Source organism: Heterobasidion irregulare (genome assembly GCF_000320585.1).
Source record: "Heterobasidion irregulare TC 32-1 unplaced genomic scaffold scaffold_06, whole genome shotgun sequence".
Lineage (NCBI taxonomy): Eukaryota > Fungi > Basidiomycota > Agaricomycetes > Russulales > Bondarzewiaceae > Heterobasidion > Heterobasidion irregulare.
In genome coordinates, this window is record NW_009258202.1 from 435181 (window position 1) to 448303 (window position 13123).

Genomic DNA, 13123 nt, shown 5'->3' on the forward strand with positions numbered 1-13123 from the left:
AATTTGTCGGTCCTGTCGCCCTCACGAATCTCCGTATTTTTTCACGGTCGGGCACTCCGCTACCCCGTGCTCTGCCGTTGCGTACGTCGTGACGCCAGGGGCGAGCGTCAGAGGTACTCTTCGAACACTAATTTAGAAATAGCATCATGGCGAATTCATCTCAAGGCGATTCACGTACAAGGAATAACTTTTGAAACCACGACCTTCGACTTCTACGGCTCTCTGCCGAGATGCATGATTGCCCCACGCTCATTTCCCTTGAAGGAGCCTTCGAGCGATGGCCACACAACTTGATCACACACATCTGCTCTCACCATACCGTCCGTTTCTCCCTTGCGGAAAGGAATGAGTTTGAAAGTCCTCGATCCGATGGTGAGTCGATGCCCTCTCATTCCCTTCATGGGTCGCCACTACTTAGTGCCGTTCCCAACAATCGACCCGGGCGTCGAAAAGCCGCGTGGTATCGATGAAGACATCGTGCCCTGAACCGCTCGAGAAGGCGACCGAAGATCTTCCCCAAATCCACCTTTGTTCTTTTCTGGCCAGAAGAGGTCGTACGTACGTAGCTCATATTCCCTTTGTATTCGTGTAAGTATTTCGAGCCTCTGCTTATCGTCTCGCTACCGGCGCCGCACTCTCCCGTTCGAGATGAAGGGATCACATACATCGCCCGTACCTCAATCATAGCTCTGCGCCATTGCAGCTGTCCGGCCTGCGTCAGCCCCTTCGTCTCTACGTATGCATTCTCACGCTAGTACACAAGAGGTATTCGTGTGCCCATGGCATTCTAACAGCTGGCCTCCGGTCAAATTCTAAATTAGTCTTTTCACTTTGCGCATGTCCCTAAGCGTCCCCTGCATTGCCATCTCCGTCCATCTCGGTTTTCACGTCCCTCCAAGACGGCCTTTTGATATCGAAGGCTTCGCTCACCCTGGCGTACGTAGTGCCACCCAGCCTGGACACCGCCCTCAGCTTCGCAGGATCAACCTGCACGCCGTCTGGCTGCAGGACCGCCTCGTGGACGTGGGCATACTTGATGCGGCCCAAAACGACGGTGGTAGACGCTGCGGCACCGGAGGCGCCTTCGGGGTATAGGTCCTGCGTTGAAAACAGCTACAGCCGACATCAAGGTTCCTCAGTCCGTCCGTTGGCCTCGCGTTGTTCAAAGTTCGAGGGCGCCCACGTACCTCACATTCTAGGCTTACGGCACTCTCCTGAACGCGAGGGGGCCGGACGCGCAGCTGCAGGTGATCAACCCGTCAACCTCGTTGCCGCAGCTCGTGTCAGAAACAGGGCATACACTTGGCTCTTTGGTCAATCCGGCTACCGTCCACTCGTCCACGTCCTCGGGCGCTTCGACCGACGTCGAGTTCGCTGCCTCGACAAAGGGCTCGCTGATGATGTTGACGACAAACTCTTTCGTCGCGAGGATGTTCTCCCGCGTGTCCTTCGGGCGCCGGGGGGAGAGGGAGAAGGACACGCTGACCATAGGTGGGTTGTGAGAAACCTAGTTCGGGTTCGCATCGTTTAGTGTATGTGGGTCCCTTTTGGGTCGGAAGGGATCTACCATGGAGAAGTAGCTTGATTGTAGAACGGGTAATTTCAGGTTCCCGCTGTTCAGTTTTGCGGTCGTGTGATCAGTGGGCGTACACACCTGAACGGCGCTAAGTTTGGAACGCCGGAGGGGGAGAGGGTAGATATAAATGCGATCGGGCGCGGGACGATGGCACTCGTCAACATCCTGTACGCAACCCTACGAATTCAGACGGGTTTCAGAATGTGCGTGTGCGCGTGAGTGAGGACGCGGATCCTGCAATATAATGGCAGCTGGTGCTCACGATGGCGACGTGGTGTCCATATCCCATGACTTCCACCCCTGCATCGCGCCCGCTTTCCACGCCTGCGTCGACGGCGTGTCATCCAGCAGTCCGTCCTGCGTCTTCCACGTCGGATTCGGAGGCTGTGTGACTTTGAACGGACGCGTTTCGTCGAACGGCGGGAGCGTGCCGATGGGCGACGGATGCGTTGCGGCGGACATATTTTGTAGAGTCCTGCGTGTCACTGTGGAGGAGCGAATGAAGTGGGGAAGATTTGGCCGTGGGACGAACATAAATGAAGGTCTTGGGGGACTCTATGGTACATATCCGTCAATGACCAAGCCATGTCTCGAAGGTGCGGTGCGCAACCAGGTGTACATCTTCAGGCGTGCCGTCTTTCCCACTGCCTCCCAATTATGGACCACCTTCTGCAACAACCAGCATGTCGACTACAGCTCGCGAATATGACACGATATTAAATGACTGCCCCCATACCGACGTCGCGAGGACCCTCGCGGTGCATATGCACGCAAATACAGCGCAAAAACTCGCTTTATCCCTAAATAGAGAAAATTCCGCGCCATAATGCTGCCCGATTGCTCGATTGGACGCAATCGCCGAAAACGATGCGCGCACTCCCACCAACCTCCGTCGCTGGCATCAGCTGGCCTGGTCGGTCGGCCACGAACGCAGGCTAAAGCATTCAGCCATGAATTCGTGCTGGAGCTTGACTCGGTCACGCATGCCGCCGCTCTGCCTGCAACTGACCGTATCGGCAGCTCAGCCATCATGCCGCCGTCATCAGTCAGCTTCGCGAGCGCAGGCCTGCTTTGTACCCTCATACGCCCCCGTCCAAAACACAGCACATTCCCGACCTTTGCACGGGCCGCCATGTCGACTCTCCTATCCGATACGCATCCGTCGACTAACGTTCAGGGGTTCTACGCCTGGACCGACACTCTCAAGGGGGTCTATTACGGACCCGGCAGCCTCCCCACCGCTCTGCCAAAGCTGCGCGCTGCGATAGGGGGCACCAAGGCGCTCGTCGTCACTGGAAAGAGTCTCTTCAACAAGGTACGTCCCGCCCGGAACCCATCTCTGCGACCGGACCCTCCCGCCTGACTGCCGCTGCGATCGCGCTAGACCGACGTCGTCAAGAAAGTCGAAGCCGTCCTGCGCTCCGAGAACGCGTACGGTGCGACGTTCTACGATATCGGCGAGCACTCGCCCATCGCGGGGATCAGGGCGGGGATCAAGGCGTACAAGGACGCAGGCGCGGATTTCGTCGTCGCGGTCGGCGGGGGCTCGCCGGTCGACGCGACCAAGGCGATCATATACAACCTGCAGCAGGAGTTTGGCGGGGCGTTCGCGCGGCAGATCGCGATCCCCACGACGCTGAGCGCTGCGGAATACACGGTGCGTGGACGTTGTCTCCCCTATATGCGGGACAGTGGCGGGGTTCACGATGCGGCGACTGACGAGGTGGATATGACAGATCGGAGCGGGATTTACGAATGAGGAGGGAGTCAAGGTCGCGGTGAGCTCCCCGGAGCTTGCACCGGCGGGCATCATCTTGGACGCTGAGCTCACACTTTCGACTCCTGAACGCCTCTGGTACGCCTTCTCTTGCTGTATGCTGACGAAACGAACGTCTCAACTTTCAATGACGCCTTCAGGCTCTCTACGGGCCTCCGTGCTCTGGACCATGCGGTCGAGAACCTGTACCGTCCCTTGGTGACCCCGCCCATCAAAGCACTTTGCTATCAGGCCCTTCGTGACCTCTTCGAGAATCTGCCCAAGTCCAAGGCGAACCCCCAGGACGTCGCCGTGCGACAGAAGTTGCAACTCGCGTCGTGGATGAGTCTCTGGCCCATGAAGCTCGAGAAATACAGGTATGTAGCCATATGGTCCCGTTTGTACGAAGATTGAGCATCTCACCTGGTCTGTTTTCCACAGCGCGTTGGGCCTTTCGCACGCTCTGGGGCACAAACTCGGCGCAGCATACGGTATCCCCCACGGGATCACATCTGTAGGCGCACAATCTCCTGAGCCAGACACGATCCCTCACCCGCGAATACTTTTGGCAGTGCTTGACCCTCGCGCCTACCGTCCGCCTGAAGGCGCAGATCGCCTCCGAGGAGGACAAAGAATGGCTCTCCGGCGCGCTCTTCTATCTCCGTCAGCCCTCCACCGGCTCCGTCGACGGCGATATCGTGAAGCTCGCTTCCCTCATCGAAGAGTACGTCGAGCGCTTCGTTTCCGTGCCCGCCTGTGTGTTGACGCGGTAGTTTTCAGGCTGGTGGTTGGTCTTGGGTTGAAGTCGGATCTTGACCAGTACAAGGTTCCACGTGGGGATGTTCCCAAGATCGCTGAAAAGGCTTTGGGTGGGCAGACGGAGATCTTTGGGGACGTGGTTGAGCTGTTGAACGGGCTCTACCCCTGATGTGCACAATGATTGTGCGTGGGGTGGGGATGTGCAGCAAATGATGTACGAGTAGCTTGCGGTATTCTCGATTGTCTGTTGTGAATTGGCTGGAACCACTTGTATGTGCGGCTGAGACCTTCACCTTTGTGACCTGTCGCGCTGTGTCGCGTGACCGACGCGTCGCGTGCTGGCTGAAGCGCTCGGTCTTGCGCGCTGTTGTGCGCTGTGATCTCCTCCAATGTCGGAAGCACAGCTCAAGTATCCGCTGGACGCGCCCGAGCACGGCTCCTTTCGTCTTCTGGAGCTCCCTCCAGAGCTCTGCGCGCTCATAGAGTCTTCTGCCGACAGCACGCTCAGGTACAGCACTGGCAACCCGCGCCGGCCTGAGTCTCGCTGCCCGCACGCTGATCCCGCGAAACTCATCTGCAGCCTGTCGATAAAGGGTGGACCGGACGATGACGCGGTGCTCTGCACGTCGGACAGGACGTACACCATGCGCTCCGTCGTCCTCTCCAACTCCGTCCTCGTCGTCACGCCCTCCGCCGATCTGGCCACCGGGCCGAACAACGACATGCCCAGGATCGAGGTGCAGGAGAGCCTGAGCGAGATCCTGGAGCTCGCGCCGACCGTTCCGAAGCTGCATCGCCTGCGGGGGCTGTTGAGGGGCATGCAGTGGGAGGAGGGCCACGAGGACGAAGACGAGGAGGTGGGGTACGACGAGTTCGACCGGCCGGTGAGCATCGTTTGGCGCTCTTCGTGGTGCCTTTGTTGTTGACGCTAGACACTAGAAAAAACGCCCGCGATACACGTACGAGCAGGCGCGCTCTGAGCTCCAGGCGAGCGAGCACGAGCTGGCCGCCGCCATCCGCGATCAACGCGTCCTCGTCATGAACGGTGCGACCCCCGCTCACCATACCCCCACTCCCGCACTCCGCGCCTGATCGCACGCTCGTAACAGGGAACCTCAGGCCCATGCCACCATCCTACCTCCACACGATCCTCGAGCTCCTCCTGATGTACCTGGCGTCGCTCCAGCAGCCCCACGACGCCGCGTCCGTCCTGGACATGGTGTGCGCGCTCGAAGACGAGCATGAGATCGGGCGCGAGGTCACGACGCAGGTCATGCAGTGGTTCGGAGACGTGGACGGAGGCAAGTGGAAGATGGACGTGGACGCGGTCGTGAGGCAAGTGGGTCTGGGAATACTTAGGCACCACAAGGTGCGTTTCGGCGTGTCCTCTTCCTCGCATCGTTAGACTCATCCGCACTCTAGCAAGACGAACCGGCCGACGTGAACGAGTTCCTGACAAAATGGACATCCGCGGTCGGCGACACGTTCTCTGCTCGAGTGTCCCTGTCTCTTCTTTCGGTATGTGCCGTCATTCCACGTTCTCACAAGCTGACCGATCCCCTTGAATTCACAGGGAAACTACCTCTCCTCGACGTCGCCCTTCACGTCCAACAACCTCATCTCTTACTTCCCTTGCGCAGAACTACCCACCGACCCCGCCGCTCGCTTTACCGACCTCTTCCTCACACGCCGGCGCTGGAAAGCTGAAGACATCGCTCCCTTCCTTTCAGACATTGCAGTCAATGCAAAGGAGCGGGATAAGCTGCTGTTGAGATATGCAAGGGCCTTGACGGACAAGGAGGGTGCATGGTATACATCGCGGGTGAAATAAACCGTGGTCAATGGCTGCAGGTATAGTACGAGAAGAGAGATGTAATTGAAGGCGCCAGGGGATGTATGAGGTTGTGTATTATTGAATGGATGATGAATATCTGGTCTACAAACCCTCCTTACTGCATCGTGAGCCACTATGCAGCCTTCGCCTTGCCCTTCTTGCTCCCCCCTGGACGGTCAACATCAGTCGCATCATCCTTGACTGTTCGTTTGCGCTTACGCTTCCCAGGAACGTTGTACTTCATGGCGAACTCCTGGTCCGAGACGCCCTCGATGAAGTCCCAGCAGCGTCGCGCAATGCGCGCGTTGGACCGAATGTCCTGCTCGTGGCTGCGGAGCTCGGTTCGCAGATCGTATATGTTCTGCGCCCTTTCGTCGTCTTTGAAACCCTTGCCGCGCATGACGTACAGGAGGACGCCTGTCGCCCGTGCGGAACAGATCAGCGATCACGATCGTGCTCAGCCAGTAGATGAGCGGAAACGGCACGGACCCATGTAACAGAACTCGACCGGGGCAATCCGGATCTTGATTTTCGAGAACGGGAAGTTCAGTTTCGGCTCGTGAGCCAGATGCCACAGAGTCGAGAGCACGTTGTTGATGGCCTCCTGGAACTCTCTCCGCGGCTCGTCGGCGCGGTACATCCATTTCTCGACCTTTGTTTGCGTAGGCACGAGCTGCTCCGGGAAGCCGTCGCAGCAGTAGATGAAGTGCGCCAGATTTTGGAAGTTTCGGCCGCGTTTGGTGTCGAACTTGAGCACATCGGTGAGTCCGTCGTCCGCAGAAATGTAGCGTGATTCGAGCTTGTTGATCCAGGTGGCCCACGGAGATGATATTGCTTGCAGTTTCTCTGGTAGCGAGTTGTGCATTGGCCGATGAAACACTCATTTTGAAAATGCGGGATGAACTTACCAGCTGCTGTCAAAGCGACGCCGAGTTGTACGCGCTGGAACACATCACGTTCAGCTCCCGCCGTAAGGTTTCGGTATTCCACTGTACAAAGCTGCTATAAGCCATCACCGAGCAATGATGAAAGCAAGCAAGTGAAACCGAATGCATACCGCATGTCATAAGCTTCTCTGCGAACAGCTTTTTCCCTTCCGGTGGGATCTCATTACGGGAGGACTTGTTGGTCTCCGAACAGGTGTAATACCAGAGCTTCCTCGTAGTTGGGTCGCGGTCTTCACGCGCGCTGATCAGTATGTGAACCACATGCAAAAAACAGCGTTAGTGGCTCACAGGCAATCTGCACGAAAAAAGGCATCATCAGTGCGGCTCTCGAAACCAAAGTCAGGATCGACAAGGCGTACCTGTCCGTCGAAGAACTTTTGGATGCTCGTCAAGCGCTGCTTACCGTCAACACAAACCCGCGTGTCCTCTCCGTCGTCGTCTTTGACGAGGGCAAAGATGACCGGCGGCACATAGAAATTATGGAAAAGCGAGTCGATGATCTCCATCTGCTTGCTCGTGCTCCATACGACATCTGATCATATAAGACAAGGCTTTCGACATGAGGAAGGATGCAGGACGTACCGCGCTGGTAAGGGGGGTTGAGGTCTATCTGACCCTCGTGGATTTGAGCTGGTGGCAGACGCGCAATTTAATTCCGTGTTCGTGGTGACGGACCTTCCCGGTAGGCTGGCGAACATCAGAGATCGACTTACCATGAAGTTGAGCAGTCGTGAATGCCTGAGCATATGGCTGCTCAAGCGACTGTCTAATTTTAAATACATTCGGATCGATGACGGTCTCTGCCTCTTCATCGACATCCATGTAATCATCAACAAGCTCATCATGGTCTTCCTTTTCGGACATAGTTGTGGCCCACTGGATGCGGAGGTGAGGGTATAAGCGGGGTAGTAGGTAGATGCTTTCAGGAAGAAAAGAGCTCCTATGTTTTGTTGTGTTTTGTGAAAAGTGGGAAAGAAAGAAAGGTCAAGAAATGATGGCAATGGAATGTGATGGATGAGGAGAAGAGGGCTCTCACAGGTAAGGGAAATAGCACCCAAGCAAAGGTAAACAGGCTGTCTGAGTTCTAATTTGAACTCTAATGCTGTGTCTAGCAAGATGTCTGCAACTTGGGCAGAAGTACTCAGGCTTCACATCTTCCCAAATGTTCAAGCTATTGCAACACAAGGCAATTATTAGTATACATAAACCATTAAGCAGAAGAATTATAACCTATGGTACATCGACGTCGTAATTTCTCGTAAAGTCTCTGTTGGTTCTATCGTCAACTCCAGGACATGCAGTATGATATGATCAGCGCGTCCGCAACAACCCATCATTGAACTCTCCAAACTCATCCGCTTCACCCTCCTCGCTACGCCGCATCGCGGATGACACAGAGCGCCTGCGGCTGAGCACTTCCGGCCTCCCGTCACGAACGGGATGCCGAACATCCTCCTCGTCGTGGGTGGACATCAAATGCACGCCCTCCTCTCCGCTATGCACTTGGACGGCCTGGCTCGGAGCACTCTCATGCCTTGGGGCTCTCGGCGTCACGCTCTCGGCGCCCTCGTCCTCCTCGTCGCTCACGTCTCCGACATCCCACACGGCCGCACCGTTCTCTCCGCTCAGGCCCGCGCGCTCCGAGTCCATGTCGTCTGCCACTGACTTGCCGTCGTGTTTTTTGGGTATCGGGCGACTGGGTACGGAGGAAAGGGAGATCCCGGCATCGCGCTGTGCAACGGCCTTTTCGGGCTTTTTGTATGTGAGAAGGACGACGCCCGAAATGAGGATGAGGATGGAGACGAAGATGAGGAAGAGCGTCCAGGAGGCATAGGCATCGACGGAGTCGTTGAAGATCTAGATGTGAAGAGGAGCGTCAGATTAGTGCGCCGAAAATACATACGAATAATTTTACCAATGAATTCAACCAACTTCACGTACGATGTCATGAGCGCTACTACAAGAGCAAACGAATAACTATGTCACGCACCCAGTCGCAGTGTACACTCCGTAGAAAACGGGAACGACGAGAGTGGAGTCATACACCTTCAGACCACGATTCAGGCAAACTATCTGCAATATCGCTGTCGTCGCAAGAAATATAAACGTGAAGATGGGCGCGGCATGGCCGAGCTGGTTCCCAGGATTCTCATGGGACAGTGAACCGGATATAAGTTGGACGCTGTAACATCATCAAAGATCAGAACTGTCAACCTCAAATAATACCCATTGAGACGACTTACGTGGCCTTAGCAAATACCAAGCACTCGCCGGCCATCCCACCACCGCAGCAGGCCCACCCAATACCCAAAGTCCAAGCCACAACCTTGTCATCTTTGCCAGCCGTCCAAGCCTCCAACTTTTCTGCAATCGCAATCATCACCCATCGTATCCAGCCCATAACTCGCCTAAGAGGGCCACCAGAGGTGGACTTGGGTATACGGGTGGTCATTCCCGCAAACGGTTCCGCGGACAGATCGCTGCGTGACGCGAGGACGAGATCGAGCTGCGTAGTGAATACGAAGAGAAGCGAGAGCGCGAGCGACATGACCAGAAAGTACCCGATCCATCCGGCACGGGCCCATAGGTAGGCAAGGTGAGAGGCATCTGTCTCTGAAGAGAGGCCAGTATTAATGGAGCCAAAGGCGACGATGCCGATGACCCCAGCAATGACGATTATGGTTCCCTGGAGACGGCCAAAATCAGCAGGTGTGCAATGAGAATCGATAAAAGTTCGTACATATATATCATTTGAAGTGACTGGCGTACCCACCAGGAACCGTGCAAATAGAAAGTTAAATATGAGGGATGTCGAACCCAAAGGGGCGACATATTCTATAAGACAGGTTACGATGAGAGAACAAAGAGCGGTACGTGGTACATACCGGCACGCATGTACTCCAAAGCGAGCGTGGACCCTATCAGCTGGGAAAGTCTTCATCCAGTGGCGTAAGGTATGGAAGCCGATGGAAAGGGATAGGACGTACATGTAGAGGAGCATGCCCAAGAGCCATAGCGGCCGTAACCAGTCTCTCCGTCGTGCACTTTTAGGTATTACGCTCGTGCGCACCTGAATATCTATTGATCAGGCCCTCGTGGTTCCCCCAAGAGCTGCCCAGGGAGCCAACGGTACGCACATGGTCCAACTTGGTCAAGTTCAATCCAGCAGCGTTCAACACCGATGCAAGAACGACAATTGCAAGGCCGATGATGAAGGCTACTACTGCGTTTGCATGATGAGCCGGAACGGGGTCCGGTGGAGGAGGTGCATCGTCTTCAGGGGTTTGACGAGAGAGGAGACGAACGAGGAATGAATCCATCGAATTATTGAAGTTCATAAATTGAATATCTCGTCGAAAGCCGCTCGGGTAGAAGACACGATTCAGAGACTGGAAAGGGTGAATGTCTAGAGATGTGCCCGGGATCAAACAGCCATATGTAGAGCAAGAAAGACGGAGAGGGAGGGTCGACCAGATTGATGGTCACTACGAGCGAGTGTCAGTGGCAGCCAGCGTCCCTCTCAGACGTGATGCCCATTTCGTGATCATCCCCGGTCAGCATCCCTCTCCTCAACGGCCAGGTCCTCCGTCCTCCCATCCTTTCTGACAGCATCCTCAGGACAAACCGCGCACAGAGGTCTCTAGGCGGGTTTCACATCCGAAGGTTCCGATCCCACTTCCGCGCAAGCTCATACTCGTAGTGTAATCAAGAAGATTCATCCGAAACTCAGGCGTGAAGCGGAGACAGTGGTTTGAGCACTATAATCGTTTCAGGCTTCATCACTTCTCTTGTATTCCTCAGGGAATCATACAGTATGTCCCATGTCCCGAGATTCGTCGAGGAAACCTTGAAGGTGCTTCGCTCATCCCAGTTTTCAGGATAGGCCCATTTTGGTGAACACTTATTGATCTTTCAATAGTTCTCTCGTCTCTCCCTTCGCGTTTCCAATGGAGAATATAGTTTCCAAACTGAAGGAGATTCAAGCTCGAGATCCTTCAAATGCTATAGTCAATAACACGCTTAAACATCTTTCGCATTCTCGAGAGATATCTTGGGACATCTTAGCGCATGATTTTCAGCTACTGGAAGAGCAGGGACTATGGGAGCGCACACCAGAAAATAACGAACTCTTCAACAGCTTGCAGCACTCTTTTCATAACTCCTCCGATCCTGTTGCATCCACATACCCAGATATCTCGACCGTCAAAGCTCCTTCGTCAATTGCCCCACATCCTCTCCTCCGATCCATCCCTCCAAACACCATCCTCCCAATCGAACTCCTAGAACTGCTGAATGATGTATATTTTCTCCATTTATTGGCGAACGATCCAGCCAAAGTCCTGTCCCCAGGCAAGTCTCTGCTCTCTGTAATGTCGAAACCTCGCACGCGCGAAGAATCAGGCGACCTGCCCAGCATACAAGAAAAGGTCGAGGAAGTGATCCACAAGGCCTTCTGGGAGGAGGTGCGGCATTCTGCACCTGCGTCCCCAGGCGCGGGCCGTTGAAATTTATGCTTTTGTTCCCCAGGCGCTGGATTCTCTCTCATCTGCGCAACCTTCCGTCCAACTGCCTCGCCTCAAGCTGCTCTACAATGATCTCCATGCTGCGTTGACGCCGCTTTTGCCTGCCAATCATGTAGTTCTAGTTACGCTATCTGCACCGCTGTCCCCCACATCGGCGCCGTTGCTCTCCGCTCTGTCGCATCTTCGCGAGGTCCTTGTCGCGCTGCAAGGGCGGTGTGCTCCTGTGCGAGACGCAGACATCAATGCTCCGATGCATCGACTGGACGATCTTCCACCAGCATCGATGACCGCTGAGCTCGCCACGCTCGTGGTCGAAACTGTGCGGTCCATCCTGAAGCTAGCAGAAGCGATGAAAGACGACTTGTCGGAGTTTGTCCTTGGCACTATGGGAGAGGATCAACTTCGCATGGCGATCCGGGAGCAGGCTCGTGCCAGAGAACGGGGCCTTGCGCTCGAGCTCTGGAAGAAAGAGAAGATCGAGTCGCAATGGAACGCGTGGGTGGAAGAACTTACTGGCCCTCTGTCATCCGTCGCTGCGCCCCCTCAGCGCAAGTGGGTTCTGCGTCTGATCCAGGCGCTGGGCGCTGCGGCACCGGTCGCCTGCCCATTGCCCGTGAAGCCAGTTCCTTCAGATGAAGAACCTGGGACAGAAGCACCCCCAGTTCCTAGCAACCCAAACACACTCCCCCCTCCTTTCTTTTTCTCCGCGCCCGTGCTTTTTCACATCCAAAACCTGCTTCAAGGTCTCGTCATAGCAGCTGCCTTGCGCGCGCTCCTCCCATCCGCATCCAGCCCTATCGCCTCCGATTTCGTCTTGCGCATCTGGACGCTCCTGCTCGTCTCCATCAACGACGAGCCAGACTCGCTCGACATTAAGCTCGTCAACTTTGCCGACGAGCTCATACGCGCACTTGGTGGGTCTCTCGATCCCGACGAGGAAACACGACTGCGTGCGGCCGTGGACCGCACACTCAAGCTCGAAGACCCAGTGTTCATACTGTTGCAGCGCCGACTAATGGTGGCAATTGCGGGGAGGCTGGTCGCGCAGCCGGCACCTGCACGACGAGATGTTCCGGGGAAGATGAGTACGGGGAGGGAGAGGCCTGGGAAGCGGCCGAGGTTGGAGATGCCGTCATCGGAGGAAGCGGAAGAAGAGGAGACAGAGAAGTTCGAAGGGTTGCAGGTCAAAGGATTCGAGGACCCAGTTCTTCTCGACGGGATCAAGGATGCAATGAAGAAAGTACGGACTGCGATGAGATGGGTAGAATCCACTTGGGTGGGCTTTGTTCAAGTCGCAGAAGTTAGGACCTAATAGTAGTGAGGAGGCAACGAACGCTTTGATTTATCGCTGCGGTAATGTTATAGGAAATTGCAAAGACTCCTGACTGTGGCAAGCAGTTCATGTGGTATGTATATTTTTGGAGAAGATGCACTCTGAACATAGCAAGGAAAATAAAAAAAATACGAGCCATATATGCACGATGCCAGAAGACTTCCGGAATATCGGCACTTGGAGTCACTTATCGATGGAAAGGGGATAACTTAATTGGCTGATCCTTGACTCACCGGGCGCGCTGAGGGGAATGTCGAGTAAGACACTGTAAGACACTAGTAGTAAGACCCTCGATCAGATCTAAAATCTCGTCAGATAGGAACAATATGAGTATTTCATCAGGACAACAGAGATCTGGAGAGATCCAGCCATGAGGAGGATCGAGCCACAATCTG

At 55.3% G+C, this 13123-nt stretch overlaps 6 protein-coding genes across 6 annotated transcripts; 3 read left to right on the forward strand and 3 right to left on the reverse strand.

The window, feature by feature from the left end:
* Positions 1 to 885: 885 nt before the first annotated feature.
* On the reverse strand, positions 886 to 1999 carry HETIRDRAFT_240911 (uncharacterized protein; the record flags this gene model as incomplete). Its single annotated transcript, XM_009548849.1, has 5 exons — positions 886 to 1113; positions 1188 to 1241; positions 1301 to 1507; positions 1651 to 1753; positions 1839 to 1999. Coding segments are annotated over 5 exons (753 nt in total), but the record flags the coding sequence as incomplete, so codon positions are not given.
* Positions 2000 to 2708: 709 nt separating this feature from the next.
* HETIRDRAFT_319723 (uncharacterized protein) lies at positions 2709 to 4260 on the forward strand (the record flags this gene model as incomplete). The annotated part of the gene is made up of 7 exons (XM_009548850.1): positions 2709 to 2891; positions 2961 to 3233; positions 3313 to 3431; positions 3494 to 3709; positions 3774 to 3846; positions 3905 to 4056; positions 4113 to 4260. The coding sequence occupies 7 exons, from the start codon at positions 2709 to 2711 to the stop codon at positions 4258 to 4260; spliced, it is 1164 nt and encodes a 387-aa protein (XP_009547145.1).
* A 220-nt stretch (positions 4261 to 4480) lies between these two features.
* Positions 4481 to 5922, forward strand: HETIRDRAFT_44710 (uncharacterized protein; the record flags this gene model as incomplete). The annotated part of the gene is made up of 6 exons (XM_009548612.1): positions 4481 to 4599; positions 4672 to 4975; positions 5031 to 5136; positions 5201 to 5460; positions 5514 to 5609; positions 5665 to 5922. The coding sequence occupies 6 exons, from the start codon at positions 4481 to 4483 to the stop codon at positions 5920 to 5922; spliced, it is 1143 nt and encodes a 380-aa protein (XP_009546907.1).
* HETIRDRAFT_440309 (uncharacterized protein) lies at positions 5900 to 7861 on the reverse strand. The gene is made up of 9 exons (XM_009548851.1): positions 7586 to 7861; positions 7455 to 7502; positions 7232 to 7404; positions 7161 to 7167; positions 6983 to 7102; positions 6834 to 6914; positions 6415 to 6771; positions 6145 to 6342; positions 5900 to 6093 (listed from the first exon to the last, which is right to left on the reverse strand). Exons 1-9 carry the CDS (start codon positions 7734 to 7736, stop codon positions 6059 to 6061), a joined length of 1170 nt encoding a protein of 389 aa, XP_009547146.1. The 5' UTR covers positions 7737 to 7861; the 3' UTR covers positions 5900 to 6058.
* Positions 7862 to 8438: 577 nt separating this feature from the next.
* HETIRDRAFT_237593 (uncharacterized protein) lies at positions 8439 to 10126 on the reverse strand (the record flags this gene model as incomplete). Its single annotated transcript, XM_009548852.1, has 7 exons — positions 8439 to 8729; positions 8859 to 9054; positions 9116 to 9558; positions 9613 to 9707; positions 9758 to 9807; positions 9860 to 9942; positions 10010 to 10126. Coding segments are annotated over 7 exons (1275 nt in total), but the record flags the coding sequence as incomplete, so codon positions are not given.
* A 693-nt stretch (positions 10127 to 10819) lies between these two features.
* On the forward strand, positions 10820 to 12707 carry HETIRDRAFT_451997 (uncharacterized protein; the record flags this gene model as incomplete). Its single annotated transcript, XM_009548853.1, has 2 exons — positions 10820 to 11335; positions 11400 to 12707. 2 exons carry the CDS (start codon positions 10820 to 10822, stop codon positions 12705 to 12707), a joined length of 1824 nt encoding a protein of 607 aa, XP_009547148.1.
* Between the last annotated feature and the right edge of the window lie 416 nt (positions 12708 to 13123).

Bases quoted from the DNA above. Each gene is read 5' to 3' on its own strand.
- HETIRDRAFT_440309 (XM_009548851.1), bottom strand. From the start codon at position 7,736: ATGTCCGAAAAGGAAGACCATGATGAGCTTGTTGATGATTACATGGAT. The intron at 7,503-7,585 runs GTAAGTCGATCT...GTCTGCCACCAG, and splicing joins CACGACTGCTCAACTTCATG to CTCAAATCCACGAGGGTCAG. The intron at 6,915-6,982 runs GTATGCATTCGG...AGCTTTGTACAG, and splicing joins AGAGAAGCTTATGACATGCG to TGGAATACCGAAACCTTACG.